At 41.0% G+C, this 22,063-nt stretch overlaps 1 protein-coding gene across 3 annotated transcripts in view; it reads left to right on the plus strand.

Annotated features, from left to right (window-relative positions):
- The window catches only part of HBS1L (HBS1 like translational GTPase), an 84,892-nt gene that overhangs the window by 34,860 nt on the left and 27,969 nt on the right, over window positions 1-22,063 (plus strand). For 2 of the 3 annotated variants that reach the window (XM_075554504.1, XM_075554503.1), the window contains exon 5: window positions 17,274-17,382. In XM_075554504.1, the coding sequence (XP_075410619.1) occupies window positions 17,274-17,382 (109 nt within the window). The remainder of the gene's footprint in view (window positions 1-17,273; window positions 17,383-22,063) is intronic. The other variant, XM_075554505.1, reaches the window with a different exon arrangement.

Here is a 22,063-nt window from a genome sequence, read left to right on the forward strand (position 1 = left end):
GGGAAATCTGAGGCACACAAGTTCCTAGACAGTTTTCCCCGATACCCCATAAGTGGAAAAGAGAGGGCCAGCATTCAGAACAAGATGCTGACATCATACTTCTACGTATGGTTGAAGCTTTTTGGCCTGTATTTTAAAAAAATATCATTTGAATTTATTACAAGTTCCTGAGCTCCAAGGCACACGTGACAGTGTTCTGTTAACAAAAATGGATGGGCAAACAGAATCTGTCTTGCTTTTATTTTTGAATGTGGTGGAATAGTTATCCAAACATTTTTAATTCCACGTGTATAGTTTGGTGCCATTGATTGCACTCATCATGTGATGCTAGCCCCGCACCGCCCTGTTCCTCAGTGCCTTGTTACGACTCACAGACTAAGCTGCCTCCTAAGCAGTGACCCCCGCTCTGGTAACCACTGATCAGCTTTGGTCACTCTACATTCCTATGTTGCATGTAAGTGACATCTTGCCGTGCGTGTCCTTTTGTGAACGACCTGTGTCACTCAGCATGACATCTGACACATGGAAATGCTCAACATGAGCTCTGCACTTCATCCAAAGAAATAGTGTTCTTTTGTTACCACATGCAAAGCAAGTTCTGTTAAAAAGCTGGTTATTAATCTAATGGGGGTGAAGTACATTGAAAGTACCATTAATTGCCAGAAGCACAAACAAATCTGCCCTGGAAGAAGTGAGGACAGTGAGACTCCATCTCACGTACTTTGGAGAGCCAGTCCTTAGAAAAAGACGTCATGCTTGGTAAAGTAGAGGGGCATCTTAAAAAAGGCAGACCCTTGACAAGAAGAGCTGGCATAGTTGCTGCAGCAGTGTGAGTCGGTTGCAGGACTGGGCAGTGTTGTTCTGTTGTGCATAGGCTCGCCCGGGGTTCAAACTGACTTGATGTGCAGCTAGGTGAGGTACTTAGGTGACTTCCATTGACTTTTTAATTTTTTTTTTGAATGAATTTTTTGGGGAGAGAACCTACCTTCCTTTCTCCACATTGCTCAAAAAAAAAACCAAACAAACCAAACATCCTGCCCTCGAGTCACTGTCAGCTTTTTGAGACCTTAGAATAGCCTGATTTATATTACTCTATTCTTCCATCCATTATTTTCACCTATTTCTGTATAAAAATAGACCCGTATACATACAGGGATTAAAAAAAATTACATTTTGCTATCAGCAAGGCCAGCATTTCGAAACCAGCTGCTCCTTAGGAGAAAGACGAGGTTCCCCCTCTCAGAAATCCACAGGGGCCGTTCCACCTGGTCCTTACAGGGTTGGTATGAGCCAGAATGACTGAGTGCCAGTGGCTTTTCATTTTATAGCTCAATGTCAACTAGAATATTTCCAGTACACCTTTGTGATTATATGACATCCCATGATACGGCTTACGACAAGTAAGACCTCCCACACTGAGAAGCATTTGTTTTATTTCCACTCTTTGCAGTTATGAACCGTGCTATTCATAAAACCGCTCGTACATAGCTTTAGTGACCAGGGTGTTTGCTTGCTTCTGTGAAATGGCTCCCTTGTGGGATTGCTGGGCCGAACGCGGTTGCATGTGCTTCCTGTACTTACGGCCATTGCTTTATGACAGGCATTGTGCTCATCTCTCCTCCAGTGTTACTTGTGTTTTGCACAGGCTTACAGGGGAGGTAAGAATGTATTCGTGTGCGTGCTATGGCTGCTAGAGTGTGTTGTAGTTAAGTAGATGCGGCGGTAGCTTTGAAATTAGATCAATATCTTTTGCAACCTAGCTCTGATGTTTGCTGTTGGAATGATCTTGGTAAGTTCCTGGCTTTTTCTAAGACTTTTCCCCTTGTAAAATGGTGCTAATGTTACCTACTTCAAAGTATTGTGACGATGATTCCTTTTACCCAGCCTCTACCATAGAACACTTCTATTAGAATCGTGTTAACTTCTCTTCCCTTTCCTGGAAGACATTTGAAGCCATCTGCTGCCATACAGTTTTAGTCATGGAAATCCTCGGGAGCAATTCTCTGTCCTATAGGGTTGCTCTAAGTCAGGGCTGATTTGGTGGCAGGCAGTTTTCCTTTTCTTTGCCGGGAGCTTTACAATGCCTAGCACTTGTTATTGTGGAGTTATTTCGTGGTATCGCTGTCAGTGCCAGCTCTTCAGCCATGTCGGTGTGGCTTTTTTTTGAAGGAGCCCCTCTGCCACCGCACCCTGGGTTACCCACAGTCAGCAGCCACTTCAGGTGGAGAAAGATGGAGCTGTCTCCTGAAAAGATGTACACCTTCGGAAACTCAGAGGACTCGTTCTCCTCTGGGCTGTTGGGTCACTATCAGTTGAAATCAACTGCATGGGCAGTGAGGGGTTTTTTCTTGAGAGTCTGTGATCTCTTAGGTGTTTATTTAATACGTAAATGTCCTAAAAATCATTCAAACACAGTAGCTGCTCACAGTCTTTTAAGATTAAGTTCTGAAAATCCTGACTAGAATTTAAAAAAGAAACGACAGACTCGGTTGAAATAAGTACTAAGTTGAATCTCTGCAGGACCCGGGTGCTTTACTATCACTGAAAATAAAGCTGTGACACCCAGATAGAATCTCTGTGATACTTTCACAGCACCTTTCACAGTTGTTTAGTACAGGTGGATTTCCATTTGCCATGTTGTGCTAGTTCTTAAATAAGTGTTTTCTATATGCTAATCAAAGCTCTAGAACTGGTGGTGGAGTGGTTATGCCTGGGCTACTAAGTACAAGATTGGCAGTTCAAAACCACCAGCTGCTCACTGGGAGAAAGATGAGCCTGTCCACTACTGGAAAGGGTTATATTCTTGGAACTCTACCGGAGGAATTCTGCTATGTCCTGTGGGGTCACTATGAGTCAGAATTGACTTGATGGCAGCAACTTTGGTTTTTGGAATCTGCATATGCCCTTTCCTCTGCCCAGAGAGTTTTTCTGAATTTTATCATCCCAGTTTCTACAGAAGTTTTAGAACACAGGTACTTGTGTTGACTATTTGGATTTGCATTCCAGGTTTATTGCTTACAATTTTGTGTCTTTCAGAAAATCCCTTAATACGTCTATGGTTCAGCAAAACTAGGATAATAGCTATAATATATTGAGTTGATTCTGACTCAGGGTTTTAAAAAAATTTTTTTAGCAAAGTTGGGATTTTGAAGGAGGTTATAGTATTTCTTGGTAAACAATTGGGCAAATAAATATAGATTTTCCTGAGGTGTTTTTCAAACGTACAGTTTTATCTCTGCTCATCTGCCACCATTCTGTCAGGTTTGTCTTACTGTGCTGCTATTAGGTTGGAAGCTATGCCACCAGTGTTTCAGATCCCAGCAGAATCACCTACGGTAGACAGGTTTCAGCAGAGCTTCCAGATTAAGACAGACTAGGAGGAAGCCTAAGCATTTACTTTCCAAAATTAACCCATTGTAGTCTAATGGAAACTACGTATCACAACACAATGTCTGGTGCAGTGCTGGGAGTGAGCCTTTTGTGTAGAAGACCTAAGCAATGTCAACAGTGGACTCAAACATAGTGGCACTCATGAGGGCGATGCAGGACCGAGCACCTTTCCTTCTGTTCTCCATAGGATTTTGCAGCAAGCTGACCAGTGGTAACTAGCAACCACAAGCTCTGCCCATCTGAATGCCAACCTTAAACCTGAGGCATAAAGGCTGGACGGGACTTTCATGGAGATGTTCCCGAGTAGGTAATTTGGTTGGGTACAGGGATGCAGTCGCTCAAGGAAAGTTTAGAATAAGCATAATTTACCAGCACCATTCTCTAATGCAGCCTTAGCCAGGCCTCCTCGAACTGCTTCCTCACTTACGAAGAGCAGTTTCTAGCAAGAGCATGTGGTGCACTAAAAAACTCACTGCCAGTGAGTCAGTGCCAACTCCTAGAAACCCTATAGGACAGATGAGAATGTCCTCCTGTTTCTGAAGCGGTTCTCTCTACAGGAGTAGAAAGCCCTGTCTCTGGAGGAGCTGGCTGGTGGTTTCGACTGCTGACCATGCAGATTGCAGCCTAATATGTACCCACTACACCACTAGGGTTCCTATGTGGTATACACCTAGGATTAAAATTGCTTCATCTTAAAATTCAGCATGAGGATCATAAAAATATGTGGCAAAAAGATGGCTTAGCTCAAAGATACTGCATCTGAAAAGCCATTAGTTTAATACTTAAAAATGAAAGGACCAAAATCATCTGACTTTGAAACCAAAGAAAAATCATGCCTTTTTTTTTTCATTTCAAGTTTAATTTCTTCAGTGCAAAGACTTCATTAGAATATTTAGATTGCTGCAGGACTTTGCATGGGAAGGGAAACCTGGCCCCGTGTAGCTGTTGGGAAACTGAAATCTCCTTTGTTCTCCGAGGTTGCTACAAAACAACTGAAACTGGGTTTTGACTTTTCCTTTCCTTTAAAAAACTACGCTCAGCAAACGGTACGGTACCAGCTTACTACTGTTTGGTTACTTGTTAAGATTGATGACGCCTGCAGTGTTTTATTAAGCAACTATTTTCTTTAAAGCCAGTGGAAGTGCTAGTGCAGGAAGACTGCAGAAGACCACCGAAGATGCATTTGTCTGTTTATCGGAAGCTTTTGATGGGCCATTTCCCTTATGTAAAGTGTCAGTTCTCTAAACTCGCACGATTTTCAGGGGTACCTATATTTATTTACAAATAGAATATAAATCAATGGGTGTTTTTAAAGGCTACTTATTAGCTCCGTGCTATGCCTCTATTTCATTAAATTTGGAATAGCAAAATTCTCATTGCTATAGAATGGCCATAATGTGAACTCATTACATTGAATTGATTGCAGAATGCCCACAAGGTTGATAGTCCAATTAGAAAACTCAGTGGAGACTAACAGTTTATTTTAATTGATCAGTTCAGTGAAGTGAAATGGAAATCTAGCCCTAGTGCATATTTTGAAGTAAAAAAAGTACATTTTTCTGTGCTTGCTGGGATGGATGCTGTAATGGTGGATTTGACAAAGCACGTCATGCGATGAAGACGTTTCTGAGTGAAAAATCACAGTGCCGCTACCATACTGAAGGAAGTGGCCTAATCGCTGTAACCTAGCGAATGGACTTTTTGAGTGTACAGCTAGTAACTAGAATGTAAATGCTTAGTCAGATTCAGTGAAACTATTTCATATTTGAAGTAGTTGCCTTCATTGAAAATTTAACACTGTTTCTTTGACATTTAAGAAATCTATGTATGCCTTACATGTACTGCCATATTAAAACATTTATGGGAAATATAATAATGATAAAAATTGTAGTTACTTGGAAAATCCTGTTCCTTAAAAAGAATTCAAAATATTTAAAAACTCAAAGTACTTTGATCTGAATGATATTAAATGACTATTCTGAATATATCTTCCATTTAAAGAGTCCATTAAGAGTTTATGTTTCTATTGGACCATAGAGTTTTAAATTCTATCTACTTATTATTTTTCTTCAAATGTTAATGAAAGAGGAGAGAAGAGTCACATTACTCTCATACTCAGAGATGACAACTAGAGTTAGTGTTTGTCATGTTTTCTCTCAAGGTTTTTGTGTGTAATTTTTGATTTGTGCATATAGTATCCTCTTTTCCCTCCATCTTCTCATTATGTTCATAACCATTTAAAATGTGGAGTCCACTTTTTACCCCAAGCTGATTTGGAGAATGCTTCCACAACACTGATTAGAAAGTTGAGAGTTATTTTTAAACAAGCAGTATTTTGCACTAGAACACAGCGTTAGAGGCGCTACTATGATTTGAAGTTCAAGCTTTTTTTTAGACAATCTTTTATGATCTTTTTCACACTTAGTTGGGGATTTTGTGTTTAGGGGGCTTGATTTGATTGAAAGTTGTAAATATTCATAATTTTTCATTAACTAGTACTGTTCGATGGGGATAATAATATGAAAATATTCACAATTTCTGTTTAAATTAGCTTATCATGTTAAATTTATGGTTGATGTCATTGAGGGATAATAGTGTATATGTGAGGGTGAGAATCTAATCGAATAGGCTAAGTAGTTGCATTTAAAAATAGAATTAAAAGGGCAGAATCTTAAAGGTCATCAGAACTTGTTTCCTGCCTGAAGCAGTGCTTTTCAACTATCAGGTTCACACAGGAGTCTGAAAGCCGGCAGTCAGATTGGTGAGAATTTGCAGAAGTTGCCAAGAATATTCATCTGGGTTGGGCAAATTTCATGGGTTCACCTATGCAATTAGATACTAATCTTCTCTGTCCCAGCACACTTGAGAGAACTTGTTGGTGTCAGTATGACCCAGTGATAATGATTTTCAAAGGAGGAGGGCAAAGAGACTCCAGTTCTCTTGATCTACCTGCTCAAGTTGAGAGTCACTGGCTTAGAGCCGCCATTACTTTTTCTATATAGAAAATGATAAGATTTTTTTTGAAGTATGTCGGTGCCTGGTATGTATGGAGCACTGGCTGGATGTTGTGGGGAAAATGTAAGAAGTGCCCTTTGGGAGCTCACAGATGGGTTGGAAAAGTAAGGAATTTACTATATACAGTTGTTTTATAATACAGCAGAAAATCTTACACCACATGAGAATATATAATAAAGGCCTTTGAAATTCAAGTTGTTTCCTTGTGGTCTGGAGTTGTCATTTTTAGGACTTTGGGACCATCCTGGTGACGTAAAATTTATAGCACTATTGTGCATGACTTGAGAGGAGTATTCCCCAAGTAAGTGATACTGCCTCCTGGTGGGTGGTGGACTGATCAGGGGCATCTTTCCTTACCTCCTAAAACCAGCATAGTCAAAGGCTGAGAAGACAGTAAATATTTATTAATAGAAAAATAGGTGGTTAGTCTCTAGTTTCTCAGTGGCAATTAAAATGACATAAAATGAAGCCTATCCATTATCAGACAGACAATAATTTTGTACCTTGTCGTTAGGGGCTGTCAAATCCATTCTGATTCATAGTGACCCTAATGTACAAACACCGGTACTGTGTCATCCTCACAATTTTTAATATGCTTGAGCCCTTTTCTGCAGCCACCTTGTCAAAGGTCTTCCTCTTTTTGCTGCCTCTCTGTTTTACCAAGCATAATGTCCGTTCCAGGCACTCGTCTCTCCTGACAACATGTCCAAAGTATGTGAGAGGAAGTTTTGCCATCCTCACTTCTCAGGAGCATTCTGGCTGTTCTTCTTACACAATAGATCTGCCTGTTCTTTTGGCAGTCCATAGTACTTTCTTTGCCAGCACCTTAATTCAAGTGCATCAATCCTTGGGTCTTCCTTTTTCAATGTCCCAAACTTTCAGATGCATATAAGGCAATTGAGTGACCTTTTTGCTCTTCACTTTAAATAAATATTGTGCAGCAGATTGATTCTGTACAATGTGTTATTCCATCTTCGGACTGCTGCTTCCATGAGCGTTGATTGTGGATCTAACCAAGATAAAAATCCTTGACAACTTCAGTTGTATGTGGGACAATTGGAAATACCATGGCTTGGGTCAGGCATACCTCAAAGTAATGTCTTTGCTTTCCAGCACTTCACGGGTCTTGTGCAGCAGATTCACCCAGTACCATGTGTCATTTGCTCCCTTGACTGTTGTTCCCATGAGCATTGATTGTGGATCCAAGGAAGATGACATTCTTGAGAATGTCTGCCCTTTGTCTGTTTTGCACAATGGTACCTATTGGTCCAGTTGTGAACATTTTGGTTTTCTTCACATGGAGTTGTAATCCATATTGAAGGCTGCAATCCTTGATCTTCATCAGCAAGTGCTTCAAGTCTTCCTCACTTTCAGCCAGCAAGCTTGTGTCATCTGCATGTCCCAGGTTGTTAGCAAACCTTCCTCCAGTCCTTTTTCACCGTATAGGACAGGGTAGAACTGTCCCCCGTGAGTTTCTGAGGCATTATACCTTCCTGAGAGCAGACAGCCAGATCTTTGTCCTGTTTTGCAGGGTTTGTGGTATCTCATAGCTAGGAGATCTGTATGGAGGGAGACTTAAAATGTACATAACAATCTAGCTCAAAATCATTTTTATTTTATTTCAGGGTACCCAAGTAGATAACAGTCCTGCAATCACAAAACATCCCTTTTTCTAGGTACTTGGTAGTTAAGCAGTTTCCTGTATACATTTGCCTTCAAGGGAAATGTAGGTCATTTATTACGAGGAAACCACTTCCTCAAGCCCTTTGGAGACACTGGAGAGCGGAGAATGCCCCTGGGAGCCGCCTGGGGGGGAAGAATGCTTTAGGCCAGTGATCTGTGGAAATTTACTTAAGTTTTTATTTGTAAAATGGTATTCTAGACCTATGACCTATGAAGTCACCTCCCGCAGTCACCGCTGAGGGAATGAGAGTAAATGCGAGGAATGAGAATATATTGTGTGTTTGCTTTCATTGAGCATTGAGTTTCCACTTTGGTGTGCTTCATGTTTGTGGGCTATCTCATTCGTTCCCAGGTCTTGAGCTACGTGATGCATTTTCATGACACTCAGGGTTTTTTTGCTGTGCCACCTGGATATCTCGATATTTTCTGTACTGTTTATTGAAGAATCACAGACCTACCGTGTCCTTCTGTGTTCCTTCACAGCATCTAACTTAGAGTCCTAGCTGTCGAGGGCTAACTAGAGCCCAGGGCTAACCTGTGCCTCCCTAATATTTAATTCATCGCAATATTTTATTCTGTCATGTCTGTCTTCACTTATTTCTGATGTTTGTGGGCTCCTGGCAAATTATCCTAGTCTCACTGCCTCGATTTTATTTTCAACTTGTCTATTTTCATGTCCATCACCTCTGATAGAATGAAAATGGGAGCTAGGGACTGTTTTTCATCTTTGTGTCGGTAGTGCCAAGAATAACGGTTACCTGCATTGTAAGGATGTGAGGTGGTCTAACGAGGCCTTAATAAGTAACCCCTTCACTGGCAGACCCTGTGCTTATGAGAGGCAGCAGAGTTCTCGATGATCTGCCGCAGCTTTGCACTGAGTGCAAGCACTAGCCAAGAGCAGCAGAAGGCTCGCTGGCAGACTTTCCCCAGTGCTCTCGAACACTCCCCACTTAGGTTATGGCACCGCTGGCCGCCACTTTTTCCTTGCCAGAAAATCTAGAAATGATTCTTTCTCTTACCTGTACATCCATTCAGGTATCAAGTATGACTGACTTTACCATCAACCTGTGGGTCATGACGCCTTTGGGGGTTGAATGACTCTTTCACCAGGGGTTGCCCAATTCATAACAGTAGCAAAATTATAGGGAAGAAGTAGCAACGAAAATAATTTTATGGTTGGGGGTCACCACCACATGAGGAACTGTATTAAAGGGTTGCGGCCTGAGGAAGGCTGAGAACCACTGTCCTAGTGCCTTTTAATATCTTCTCTATCCATGTCCGTGCTTTGTGTATTTGGACAGCACGAGGAGTTCCTACACATAGGAGTAAGCAATGCTCTAATTGCTCACCTCAGTACTGTTTTCCAAACCCTCTTTCCCCACTGTGGACAGAGTAAGTTAAAAGCACCATATAATCTGTCACTGCAGTGATTAAATTTCCCTAGTGGTTTCTCATATACCTCAAAATCAGGTACCCTAAGTGTTATGTTATGAGGTGTCATAGTGTCCGTTTTAACCTATAACAACCTTATGTCACCAAGTAGACCCAAGTAGCAATCTTTTCAGCATGAGATTGCTTGATTGTTTTCCCTGTTGAACTGCTGATGGCTCAAACAGCCAACCTCTTGATTAGCAGGCAAGGACATTACCTTGTACCACCAAATGAGCTACCTGCGTTTCTAACCTTGTCTGTTACCACTTTATCTTCTTCCCTGAGCGTCAGTCTTGCTAATCCGCTTGTGGTTGTATGGGTGTGTTAGGGTCTCTGATCCCCGTTTTCCTACTTATTTATTTTTCCTTCTTCAAGATTCATTAAAGCAATCAATCTTCGGAGGAGAAATTCCTTCATTGAAGTTCACTTCCCGATTCTCCCAGTGTAGGTTAGTGTCTTTCTCATTGTGTCTGCCTTACACATTTCTCATTGTAGTAGTAGGTCTGCATTCAATCCCTATTAGACTTGAGTTTCTTGAGGATAGGGACCATGTCTTTGATATATTTATACCCAATCCCTAAGTACAGGCTTTGGCACACAATTGCTATTTTACTTCTTCCGTGATGGATCAATACAAGGTATGATTACCAGGGAATAATTTGTGCCTACAAATTCTCTGCTATCAAATGAGAAAAAGGAGACCCACAGACTACATTACTTTCTGTCATGGGTGTGTAGCATTGAGAACTTTATATATGCTAACCCATGCTCTGAGCATGTTACATGTAGTCACTCATTGAATTTTCCAAGCAGCCCTATGGAGGTAGATTTTGTTCTCAGTGTCTAGGAAATCAGACACGGAGAGAGGGTAAATGATTTGCTGAGTTCATATTGACCGGTGGGTAGCAGTGTCCACATCTTTAGGGTTTTATTGAGCTCTACATGACTGGTGGATTGCAGACTTTGGACGTGGAGTAGTTTTTGGATTGCACTCTGGGAACATGACCGTGTTCGCCTTACTTTGTAGTCAGTTTTACAGGGACAATACTTCATACCAAATCAATCTTTGTATAATGAACCTGAGAGTGATCAATGGTGAAATATGCCTTTCTGATTCATGCATTATCAAGAAATCTTGCTGTTCTTATAGTATGAATACTTATAAATATTTTGAACTACATTAAAACAATTTTTGTGAAAATATTGTCATTTGCATAAGACCTTGAAAAATAGATATGATTTGGGGAGAGAAAAGAGATCATGGGCATAGGTTTCTAGAGGGGAACTGAGACATGAAAATAGTGTGGCTCAGGCCCATGGATGTGAGACAACAAGAGTTTATGCATTCGTCAGTTTCTAACCCAGGAGATGGGTCTTGAGAGGTAAATTGGGTCATGTGGCAAAGAAAGGACTGTGTGCGTGGAGCTAAGAATTGAGATTTCAATATATGGAGCCATGGGACCTACTTGAGCAGATGAGTGAGATCTTAGAAGTCCAGTCGTCGTGGTAGACCTGGATAGGGAAGTTACGAAAGGGGGAGGTCAGAAATGACCTAGGAGTTTCATCGTTGGCTGTTTAGGATTGAAATTTTAAAAACAGATTTACCAGTAAAAGATGAGTTGAGAAGAGACAGGGACTTTATATTGCTGTTAGTAAGTGCCTTCAGGGTGGATCCAGGTCATGTAGCACCCTATCTATAATACAGCAAAGCACTAGGCAGCCCCTGCCATCCTCATCCTCATTCTCTCGAGCCCATCATTGCAGCTACTGTGCCCATCCATCTCCTTGAGGGTAATCTTCTTTTCCACCGGCTGTCTGCTTTCCCAAGCGTGGTGTCCTCCACGTATTGTCCCTCGTACATCCAGAATTCAGGAATTGAAGTCGCAGCACCCTCACTTGTAAGGAGCATCTGCCTGTACTTACTCCAAAAAAGATTCGTTTTACTTCTGGGAATGCATGGAATATAAAGTATTTTACACCAACACCGTGATTCAAATGAGTCAATTCTTCTCTGGTTCTCCAGTTTCCTTGTCCAGCAATGAAGTGACTAGGCACACCATAATCTTCACAGTGTTATCTTTGCTGCTTAGCACTTTCTATTTATTTTAAAAATCATTTTATTCAGGGATCTTACAGCTTTTGTAACATTTCGTACATCAATTGTATGAAGCATATTTGTACATAGGTTGCTGTCATCATTTTCTAAACATTTCCTTTCTGAGCCCTGGGTATCAGCTCTTGTTTTTCCCTTCCTGCCCCCCCCCCACCCTTGTGACTCCTTGATAAATTATAAATTATTATTATTTTCATATCTTACACCGTCTTCTGTTTCCCTTCACCCATGTTTCTGTTCATTCCCCTGGGTGGAGTGATGTGTCATTCATAACCATCAGTTCCCTCTTCCTTCCCTCCTCCCTCACCTTCCCCCTATCCTCTGGTATCGCTACTCCCATTTCTGTTCCTGAGGGGCTTATCTGACCTGGATTCCATGTCTTTTGAGCTCTTATCTGTTCCAGTGTACACGATCCAGTACACTGAAAGCAGGACTGGGATCTTGATAGTGGGGAGTGAGGAAGCCTCAAAGAACCAGAGGACTATTGTGTGTGTCATTGGTGCTATACTGCACCCTGGTTGACTCACCCCCTCCTTGTGATCCTTCTGATGCTTCTGTGAGTGGATATCCTATTGTCTAAAGATGGTTCTGGGGTCTCTGCTCTGACCCCCCTCATTCTCAACAATTTGTTTTTTGTGTGGTTGTTTTGGGTCTTCTGATGCCTGTTACCTGACTCTGTCCCCACCCCGTGATCACACAGGCTAGTGTGGTTCTTCCACGTGGGCTTGTTGCTTCTCTGCTAGATGGCCCTTTGTTTAACTTCAAGCTTTTAAGACCCCAGGCAATATACCTTTTGATAGCCAGACACCATCAGTTTTCTTCACCACATTTGCTTATGCTCCCATTTTATCTTCAGTGATTGTGCAGGGAGGGTGAGCATCACAGAATGCCTGGTTGTTAGAACAGAGTTTTCTTATGTTGAGGGGGGGCTTGAGCAGAGGCCCAAAATCTGTCCACTTCCTCATTGGATTGCCATGTGAATATATGTACATATGCCAATACCGCTATTTTTATGAATTAATATATGTACATAAGTGCACACTATGTTTATACCTCTGTCCATAGCTTTGCTTCCTCGATTGTTCCTGTTTCCTTGTACCTTCCTCCTTTCTTACCATCAGCCTTGCCCTGCTTCTGCCTCGTAGTAATTCCTCTCAGCTAGATTGCTGTTGTTCCAACACCACTGGAGTCTCTACATCCTCCTTGTTGTTGGGTTTAATTCCCTAGTTGTTACTCTGTCTGTGGCATTGCGTGCTCACTGCTCCTTTCCCCCACCTCCTCTTCCTCACATGCCCCGCCAGAAACTTTCTCCTGGAGCTGGCTTCCCAGGCCTCTTCATTTTCTGACCTGACAACAGGAGCACTGGGTGGGTAAGTCTGCCTGGATGCCATTTTAACTCCTCTCCTCTTGGCACTTTGTAAAGGGTCTTTTGCGCTGTTTTTCCCCGTACCACATATCATTTGATTTGCTGGAGTGCTGCTTTGTCGGGTGTTGATGATGAATCTACGTAAAATGAATTCCTTAACAACTTCAGTCTTTTTTCTCCAGTTATCACCATGTTTATTGACTTACTTATGAAGCTTTTGCTTTTCTGTGTTTAGATGTATTACACCTCGAAGGCTGTAGGCGCTGATCTTTATCATTAAGTGCTTCAAACCCTCTTCACTTTCAGCTAGAAAAGTTGTAGCATCTGTGTATTGGAAGTTGTTAACAAACCTACCTCCGAAAACTATATGCTCTTCATATAGTTTAATTTCTTGGATTATTCGCCCAATATGCAGATTGAGTAGGTATGGTGAAAGGAGACAACTGTGATGTGTTCCTTTACTGCTTTTAAATCCAAACTTAAACCTAATTTATGCATCCTTTTTTTCTGCTCAGAGGACTACCTTTTGGGCTATGTATGGGTCCTACATAGTACAATTAGGGTTAAGGAACTGCTGTTTTTTGCAATGTCCATTATTAGTCATGAGTCACACAATGAACGGCCTTTGATTAGAGGGTAGAGAAGCGAGAGCACAAGGAAGAGAGTGATACAAGAATTAAAGAAAAGATTTCAAAGGGTGGCTCAAGAAGGCAAAGTCAAGTATTAGCAACAAAATGTGCAAAGACTTGGGGTTGGAAAGCCTGAGAGGAAGCACGTGTTCAGCATTTCTTTTCCTGAAAGCACTTTAAGTTTCATGTTGCAATAATGAAAGTTTTATTAGCAAAATACTGGCTGATTAAGGGAGCATCCAAAGGTGAAGGAGCACACAGTGCCGCTGTTCATAAACAGATCGGATGGTTTTCACCCGCCTCAGGAGGTCGCAGTCTGTGAGCAAGAGCCAGTAGTATTGGAGGGGAGGAGGACGTCCGAGATGCACTGAAGGCGTTGGCGGAGAAGAAGACTCCAGGAGTCGATGCAATACCAGTTGAACTGTTTCATCAAACTGCTGCAGTACTAGAGGTGCCCAGTCATCTAGCCCAAGAAATTTATAAGACAACTACCTGGCCTAGTGACTGGAAGAGGTCCATATTCGTACCCATTCCAAAGACAGGTCATCCAACAATGCAGAAATTGCCCAACACGAGCTTTAATACCACGCCAGTAGTATTTTGCTGAAGAGAATTCAAAAGTAATCACAATAATACATCAGGAGGGAGATCCTTCAGATTCAAGCTGAGAAAAGGCTGTGGAATCGGGGATATCATTCCTGATTGCATCTCGATCTTGGCACTATGTAGTAGGCATGTAATTCTTTTGCTAATAGCTCACTTGAGCAACCAACTTTTCAACTCAAGGTGATTTTTACCCCTAAAGAGACATTGAGCAATGGCTGAGACATTTGGGCGATGCTGCTAAAAATCCAACAATGCCCCGTCCTTCAACTGATAATTATCTGTCTCCAAATGTCAGTGTATTCAGAGATTGAGAAGCCCTGCTTTAGAGGATCTGTGAGTACACGATAGACTTAAAAATAGTATTACTGTGTGTGTTTTCCTGGCAAGAAGGTACAGGTTCAAGGAAGTCACAATTCCATATTCCATTTAGTTCTCACCAGTCCCGTTGTCTACCAGAATATTGAAAGTGTTCTCAGCACATGGTTTTATTTGCTCATTCATTTAGTTTTTACCAAAGATGTATGGGTGATTTATATTATACCACCCACTTAGTTTGTGGAAACATAAAATGCTGAATCCAGAATCCGTGGTGTCCAGGAGCCTCAGCGCCTCGGCAGAGTTGCTTCACACGAAGCACGAGGAGGGCGCGCTGCAGTGGCATGGGGTAGAGCAGGAGCCCGCAGGGGATGCCTTCAGCAACTCTGTGCCCAAGTTTGTTGACGGAATGAGCTTGGGATGTGTTATTAAGTAGCTTTTACCTTATTTATTTATTTTTTTAATTGCGAGAATCTCTGAAGGATACTTGCAGACATTTTTAATGTCTTGAAATATTTGTTTTAATATATATGCTTTTCTCATAAATGATTCTCAATTATAAACATAGCATCATTGTACCTCAGAAGTTTAAAAAATGAAAATCACCTCTTTCCTTGTATTTATATATATATATATGTATATATAAATATATGTATTTATATATATATGTATTTATATATATATATTTATATATATATATATAATTTTACAGTGAATTGGGTGGACATTTCAGAGCATCCATTTTTTAGTCAGTTAAAACTCAACAAATAGCTTACCTCCTGTGATTTTTTTTTCTCTCTCAGTTGATTGCTACTGTCTTCTCCTTCACCCAAATGAATTCCTGTCAACCCACTTGTCTATTGTTTCATTTTTTGTCCTATCCCTTTCCACTCTAGGTAATAAAACAACCCTTTGGTATGAAAGCCTTTGTCCTTTTTTTTGGCCTTTGTAACTGTGGTCTTGTGCAATATTTGCTCTTTTGTGATTAACTTATTTCCTTCAGCATATTGTTCTCTCATGGACTGTGCTGTTTCGCCCATGCCATAAGGTTTTATCATTGTTTTTTAGTGATGCAGAATATTCCCTTGTGTGTATGTTCCAAAGTTTCCTTAGCCATTCTTCTATTGATGGGCCCAGGCTGCTTCAATGTGCTTGCTCTTGTGAACTGTGCTGCGATGAGCTTGGGTGCGCATCTCTGCCACTGCAAGTAGGCCCCACAGTGCTCCGACTCTTCCTTCTTTAGGGTATCTTCTCAGCAGAGGGATTGCTCTGTTGTATGGCATTTCTATTCCCAGTTGCTTGAGGTAGCCCCATGTTGCTTCCCTCAGCCACTGAGCTTATTTCCAGCCCCACTGGCAGTGTCTTAGGGTTCTACTCTCTCCATATCCTCTTAGTTCAACACCCTTCTGGACAAGAATTATCTCTCTATAATATTGTTATTGCTTTTTCCATGATTATCTGTTCACCCATGTAGTCTTACTGCTTCTGAATTTGTATCATGGCACTCCATTCTCTAGATATATGATGTAATCTTCAGGAGATGCACATTTACCATTTGTCTTTGGCCTTGACAAATAGGCACCAGAGTAAACATCCTGGCATTTTATTTTTCTGGTGGAAATTTACATAGCAAATTGGGTTGGTTCCCAATTTGACAATTTTTCCACAAGTTTTCCAGTGACATTAGTTACATTTTTAACAATGTGCCAATGTTGTGTTCTTACTCCATTCCAGCATTCTAGTTTTCCTGCCCCATATCTCATCTTTTGAATAAATGTTGACCTTTTCATCTTACCATCTAGACAGTTTTTTAATGGAGTACTGGGCACACTGGTACCAGACTTTATTTTGTGTGCCGATCCATTACTTCACTGAAAGGTGACCAGCATAATTTGGGTTCCAGGTTTAACACGTTTTTCAGGGTGTTAGTCTCAGGGAGCCTTCTAGTCCCAACACATCCTGTGCATCTGGGCTTTTTAACAATGAGAGTTCTGCTCCTTTGTTCTCCCACTTCACTAAGGTCCATCTATTGGGGTGGTCAGGTTGCAAGAGCCTGGCCTCCTCACGTGTGTATATAACGTGTGTGTGCATATGTTTTAAAAGGATTAAATGCATAGAAGTCGGACTCTGCACAACATGGTAATTGACCACTCCTAAGTGCTCTAAATTTGCTTTCTTCACATTGGCTTCCTTCCCAATATTCATTCATGATACAGATATCTTTCTATGTCTAAGATGGTTTAACAAATAAATGTATATGCATGGATCTAGCTCATTTCAGCAGACTCTCAAATTGCTCATCAGTGAGTAGGTATCACAGGATTAAAAATAGTTGAGCCATCTGCTAACTGACCAAATAATTTTAGTATTGTGAAAGGGCGTGGTGTGAGAGGGAGGTATAGCTCAAGGTGTAATGTTAGAATAAGGCTCAGTGCAGAAACCACCTTATGACCTCTTAATACTGAAACCCTAACAGTCATTTCAAAATTAGGAAGAGATTTAGTGGAGGTGAAGCATAGGAGAGTCCAGACAAGAGGGGATTTCCCAGAATGGGGCGATAGACGACTTTCTTACAACTTTGTAATATTTTGCTAAATGTTTTTAGAAAGTTATACACTCTGTGGTATTTAACTCTTATAATCCATGCTTGCATGCAGTGTGTAATCAATAGTTTTGATCAATTCACTATCACTAATTAGCTGTTTATATTTTACTTCCTAACTAGGAAAATCAATAGATACCCAGTCATCTCGAAGTGATTCAGAAATTGTGCCAAAAGTTGCTAAAATGACTGTCTCTGGAAAGAAGCAGACTATGGGATTTGACGTGCCTGGGTAAGATTTTAAAGCTTTGAAGTTTAGAAACTAACATTGTTTTAGGTTGACTTGTAAGAAAGAGAATCTGTTTCAATTTAGCACAGTGTATCATTAGCATTAAAGTATCATGTGTCCTCAGCCTGACATAGTCCAAAGAGCAAAAGGGGTGTCCGGGGATACAGACAATACACCAAATAATAGTTTTATCAACAATGTATATTATTCTCACGGATTAAATCACCTAACAGAACAAATAGCTTTTAATTAACTGAAGCATTAAATCGTTTTGCCATTAGGTGGCATAGGTAAGCAGTGTGAGGTAATTGTGTCAGTTATGGGATAATATAACTGTTGGAGTTATTAATAATGGTTTTCACTACTTAAAAGCTATTCATAAGTTTAGTATTAAGGTAGAAGACAGACATTGGGCCTCCACTCAAGTACTCCCTCAATGCAAGATTACTTTGTTCTGTTAAACTGGCATTCCATGATGCTCACCTTCCCGGCACGAGCACTGAAGACAAAAGGGTGCATAAGCAAATGTGAAGCAAGCTGATGGTGTCTGGCTATCAAAAGATAAATAGCGTTTAAGGGCTTAAAGGCTTGAAGGTAAACAAGCGGCCACGTAGCTTAGAAGCAACCAAGCCCACATGGCAGAAGTACATCAGCCAGTGTGATCACGAGGTGTCATGGAATCAGGTTTCAGGCATCAGAGAAGAAAAAATCAGATCATTGTGTGCTTACCTTCCCAATACAATCGCTGAAGACAAATGGGTGCATAAGTGAATGTGGTGGAAAAAGCTGATGGTGCCCGGCTATCAAAATATATAGCATCTGGGGTCTTAAAGTCCTGAAGATAAGCAAGCGGCCATCTAGCTGAGAAGCAACAAAACCCACATGGAAGAAACACACCAGCCTGCGTGATCACGAGGTGTTGGAGGGATCAGGTATCAGGCATCATGGAATAAAAAAATCAGATCATTGTGAATGAGGGGGAGTGCAGAGTGGAGACCCAAAGCCCATCTGTGGGCAACTGGACATTCCCTTACAGAAGGGTTGTGGGGAGATGAGCCAGTCAGGGTGCAGCGTAGCAATGATGAAAATACAACTTTCCTCTAGTTCTTAAGTGCTTCCTCCCCCCTCCCCGTATAATGATCCCATTTCTACCTTACAAATCCGGTTAGACCAGAGGATGTATACTGGTACAGATAGGAACTGGAAACACAGGGAATCCAGGACAGATAAACCCCTTAGGACTGGTGGCAAGAGTGGCGATACCGGGAGGGTGGAGCAAAGGTGGGGTAGAAAGGGGCAACCGATTACAAGGATCTACATGTAACCTCCTCTGGGGGACGGACAACAGAAAAGTCGGTGAAGGGAGACGTTGAGCAGTGTAAGATATAACAAAACAATAATAATTTATAAGTTACCAAGGGTTCATGAGGGAAGGGGGGGTGGGGAGGGAAAGGTAAAAATGAGCTGATACCAAGGGCTCAAGTATAAAGCAGATATTTTGAGAATGATGATGGCAACAAATGTGCTGGACACAATGAATGTATGTGTGGATTGTGAGAAGTGTACGAGCCCCTAATAAAATGAATTAAAAGAAAAAAATGGCTATCTTTAGAATATCTCTTATTGAATCAAATGGTTTGTTGTAACAGATCAAATGAACCTATATAGAATTTCAGAACTTCAAGCATCTAATGAAAAGTGATAAGTTCTACATTAGTAATACTTATCTTTCTTATTGTACTACCCCCAAATTTTCCAAGTGTGCTTAATGTTATTGTTAAGTTTCATCAAGTCAGCTCTAGCCCATAGCAACCTTATGTACAACAGAACAAAACACTGCCCAGTGCTGCTCCATCTTCACAATCATTTCTGTGCTTGAGCCCATTGTTGCAGCCAGTGTGTCAGTCCATCTCCTTGAGGGTTTTCCCCTTTTTTGATACCTCTCCACTTTGCCAGGCATGTTGTCTTTCTGCAGGAACTGGTCTCTTCTGACAACATGTCCAAAGTCTGTCCAGACAGTCTCACCAGTCTTGCCTCTAAGGAACACTCTGACTGTACTTCTCCCAAAACAAATTGGTTTGTCCTTTTAGCAGTCCATGGTACTTTCAGTATTCTTCACCAGCGCCATAATTCAAATGTATTGGTCTTCTTCAGTCTTTCTTATTCAGTGAGTTTTTATTAGACAAATATAAATGGGTTGCTTGAGGCGGAGGAGCACAATTAAAGACATTAAGTTTTAACTTCTTTGAGCATTTTCAAAATATTCCGTGAATTTGTTCCCATAAATTGTCTATATATTTGTCTGCCACATGACTGTCAAATGTAGACGATGGAGTTTTTGTTTTTAAATAATGCCATGTAGTAGTCTTGCTTTTTCTCCTTTACAACATTGCTCTGTCGCAATGAGTGCAAGTGCCAGGAGTCAGGAAGAACTTTGATGATCACTCAGTTCAGCTTTGAGATTTTTAGAAGGAAGATTAGTCACTAGATTCAAATTTGGTGAGGCAGCAGATTCTATAGAACATGAAAAATTTTTTAAATACAATAATTCAGTGATTAAATCATTTCAGAATGGTCATCTTGAGTACTAATTTGAGCCTTTGTTCAATCATAGAAAGCTTAACGTGTGTCTTTCTCTCTAGCTTAATATTGGTTTGTCATAATGAGGTGCTTTATTTTTTTCCAGGCTTACCGTATATTTTTATTAGATTTATTTTCACAAACTTTGTATTGTGAATTGGATAAAGACTTATAGAGCAGGTCTTCAGTTTGCTATTTCCAACAATTCACATACATCTTACTTTATCACATTCATTGTAGTCTCTTCAATATGACACCACTCATTCTACCTTCTTCCTGTGTCCCACCTCCACTTCTGACTTTTGGTAAATGCTGCCCCCTTGATCTCAGGAGTTGGTCTACCTCTTTAGTGTTATTGTTCCCTTTGTATACATGTCTGTTGTTCAGCTGAAAATAAACCCACAGGGGTAAGTTCACGTCCAGCCTGGAAGGTGACTGAGGCCCTGGTCTAAGGGCTTCCAGCAGCTTCTATTCAACTAGTCAACCTGGTCTCTGTTAGGACTTTTGAATTCTGTTCCACATCCCCATTCCCACCCCCATCCCCACCCCCTATCCCAGACCTTCTGATGTGTGATCCCTTTCAGAGCAGCTGGCAGAGGTAACTTGGCACCCTCTAGGTCTTATGTTCTAAGGTTTTAGAGACATGGCCCGGCAGTCCACTAGACTATTTCCAAGTGTCTGATTTTAATCCCTTGTTTGCTACAGACAGGGAAAGGCCAATAATGACTCCTTAGACGGAGGCTCACGAGTCATTAAGACCCCAGGCACTGCTCACCAAGGTAGGGTGTAGAACATAATCTTTGTGGACTGGGTTATGCCAGTGACTTGCGCGTCCCCCATGATGATGGTCCTGGTCCCCACATCTGAGAGCAAGGACTTTTTTTTTAACAAGGACATTTTTATCCTTCGTCTTTGTGCCATTTTGTCCTATTATGGGGTTATTTCCTTTGAGAGAAAGAAAAATAAACAATATATGTGAATCTCTAGTCTAAAAATTTTCTGATCTTAATGCTAAATGTGATCGAAATGCTTAATGTAATCTTATTAAATGCATGCAAATGAGCCTAAAATAATGTATATTAGAAATAAATACATAGTACTCTGAATAATAATAATATATGATAAATGTTAAAGAAATACAAATAAATGCATCTTGAAAATCCAACTCTATACATGTAATGTGTAAAACTTGTCGGAATGTAAGACTGAGTGTTTCATGAAGGAGCCCTGGTGGTATCATGACTTACATGTTGGCCTGCTAACCACAAGGTCAGCAATCCAAACCTGCCCGTCAGTCACTCCATGGGAAAACAACAAGAGTGGCTTTCTTCTGCCTTTAAGGTGGACAGTGTCGGAAACCTACGGGGGCAATTTTACCTGCCCATTAGGCTCACCCTCGGTTGGAGTCGACCTGAGGGCTGTGGGCACGTGTGAATGAGGAGCTTCATGAAGACAGGAACCATTTATGCCCATCTTTGTGTTCCTCTTTTAATCTAGTTCTTTAAATATTTACTAGCCTGTGTCTTTGGAGAAATATATTTTGTTTCAAAAATAAAGTCATAAGTAACTTAAAGCTCCCAAACACAGCTAAATGAGTCAATATTTTGATGTGGTCCTTAGGGCAATGCCATTAGAATGCAAAAGATGGATGATTACAATTCAGCGACATTTTGCTGCACTAGTATTTAGAATAGTAGATCTTTCTAGTAAAGGTATGAAGGTAAGAATTCATCGATCACTACATAGAAAACATACACTCTACATTTAACCTCTTAAGATGGAATTAATTAGCTTTCCTGTATCATTAAATAACTCAAGAAGGAAACCTCAACCTCTAGTTTCATGACAAAACATACCCACTCCTGGGAAGACTTACTGTTTGTTTTCTCCTTGGTTTGGTTGAAAGGGAACATTATCATGAAAAGAAGAAAACCTTTTATGTTATTGAATTGTGCTTGAAATGATAAAGCCTGTCCTGTTTGGAGAAGGACTGGTAACCTGCGTAGCCCTCGGGGGCTGCCTGGATTGGTCCTGGATTGCTGAGTGCATGGAGAACCAGTCTCTGGCCACTGTGTCTACCAGGGAAGTTCTGCTTTCCTCTGCT

This window comes from Tenrec ecaudatus, chromosome 7, assembly GCF_050624435.1.
Source record: "Tenrec ecaudatus isolate mTenEca1 chromosome 7, mTenEca1.hap1, whole genome shotgun sequence".
Classification (NCBI taxonomy): Eukaryota; Metazoa; Chordata; class Mammalia; order Afrosoricida; family Tenrecidae; genus Tenrec; species Tenrec ecaudatus.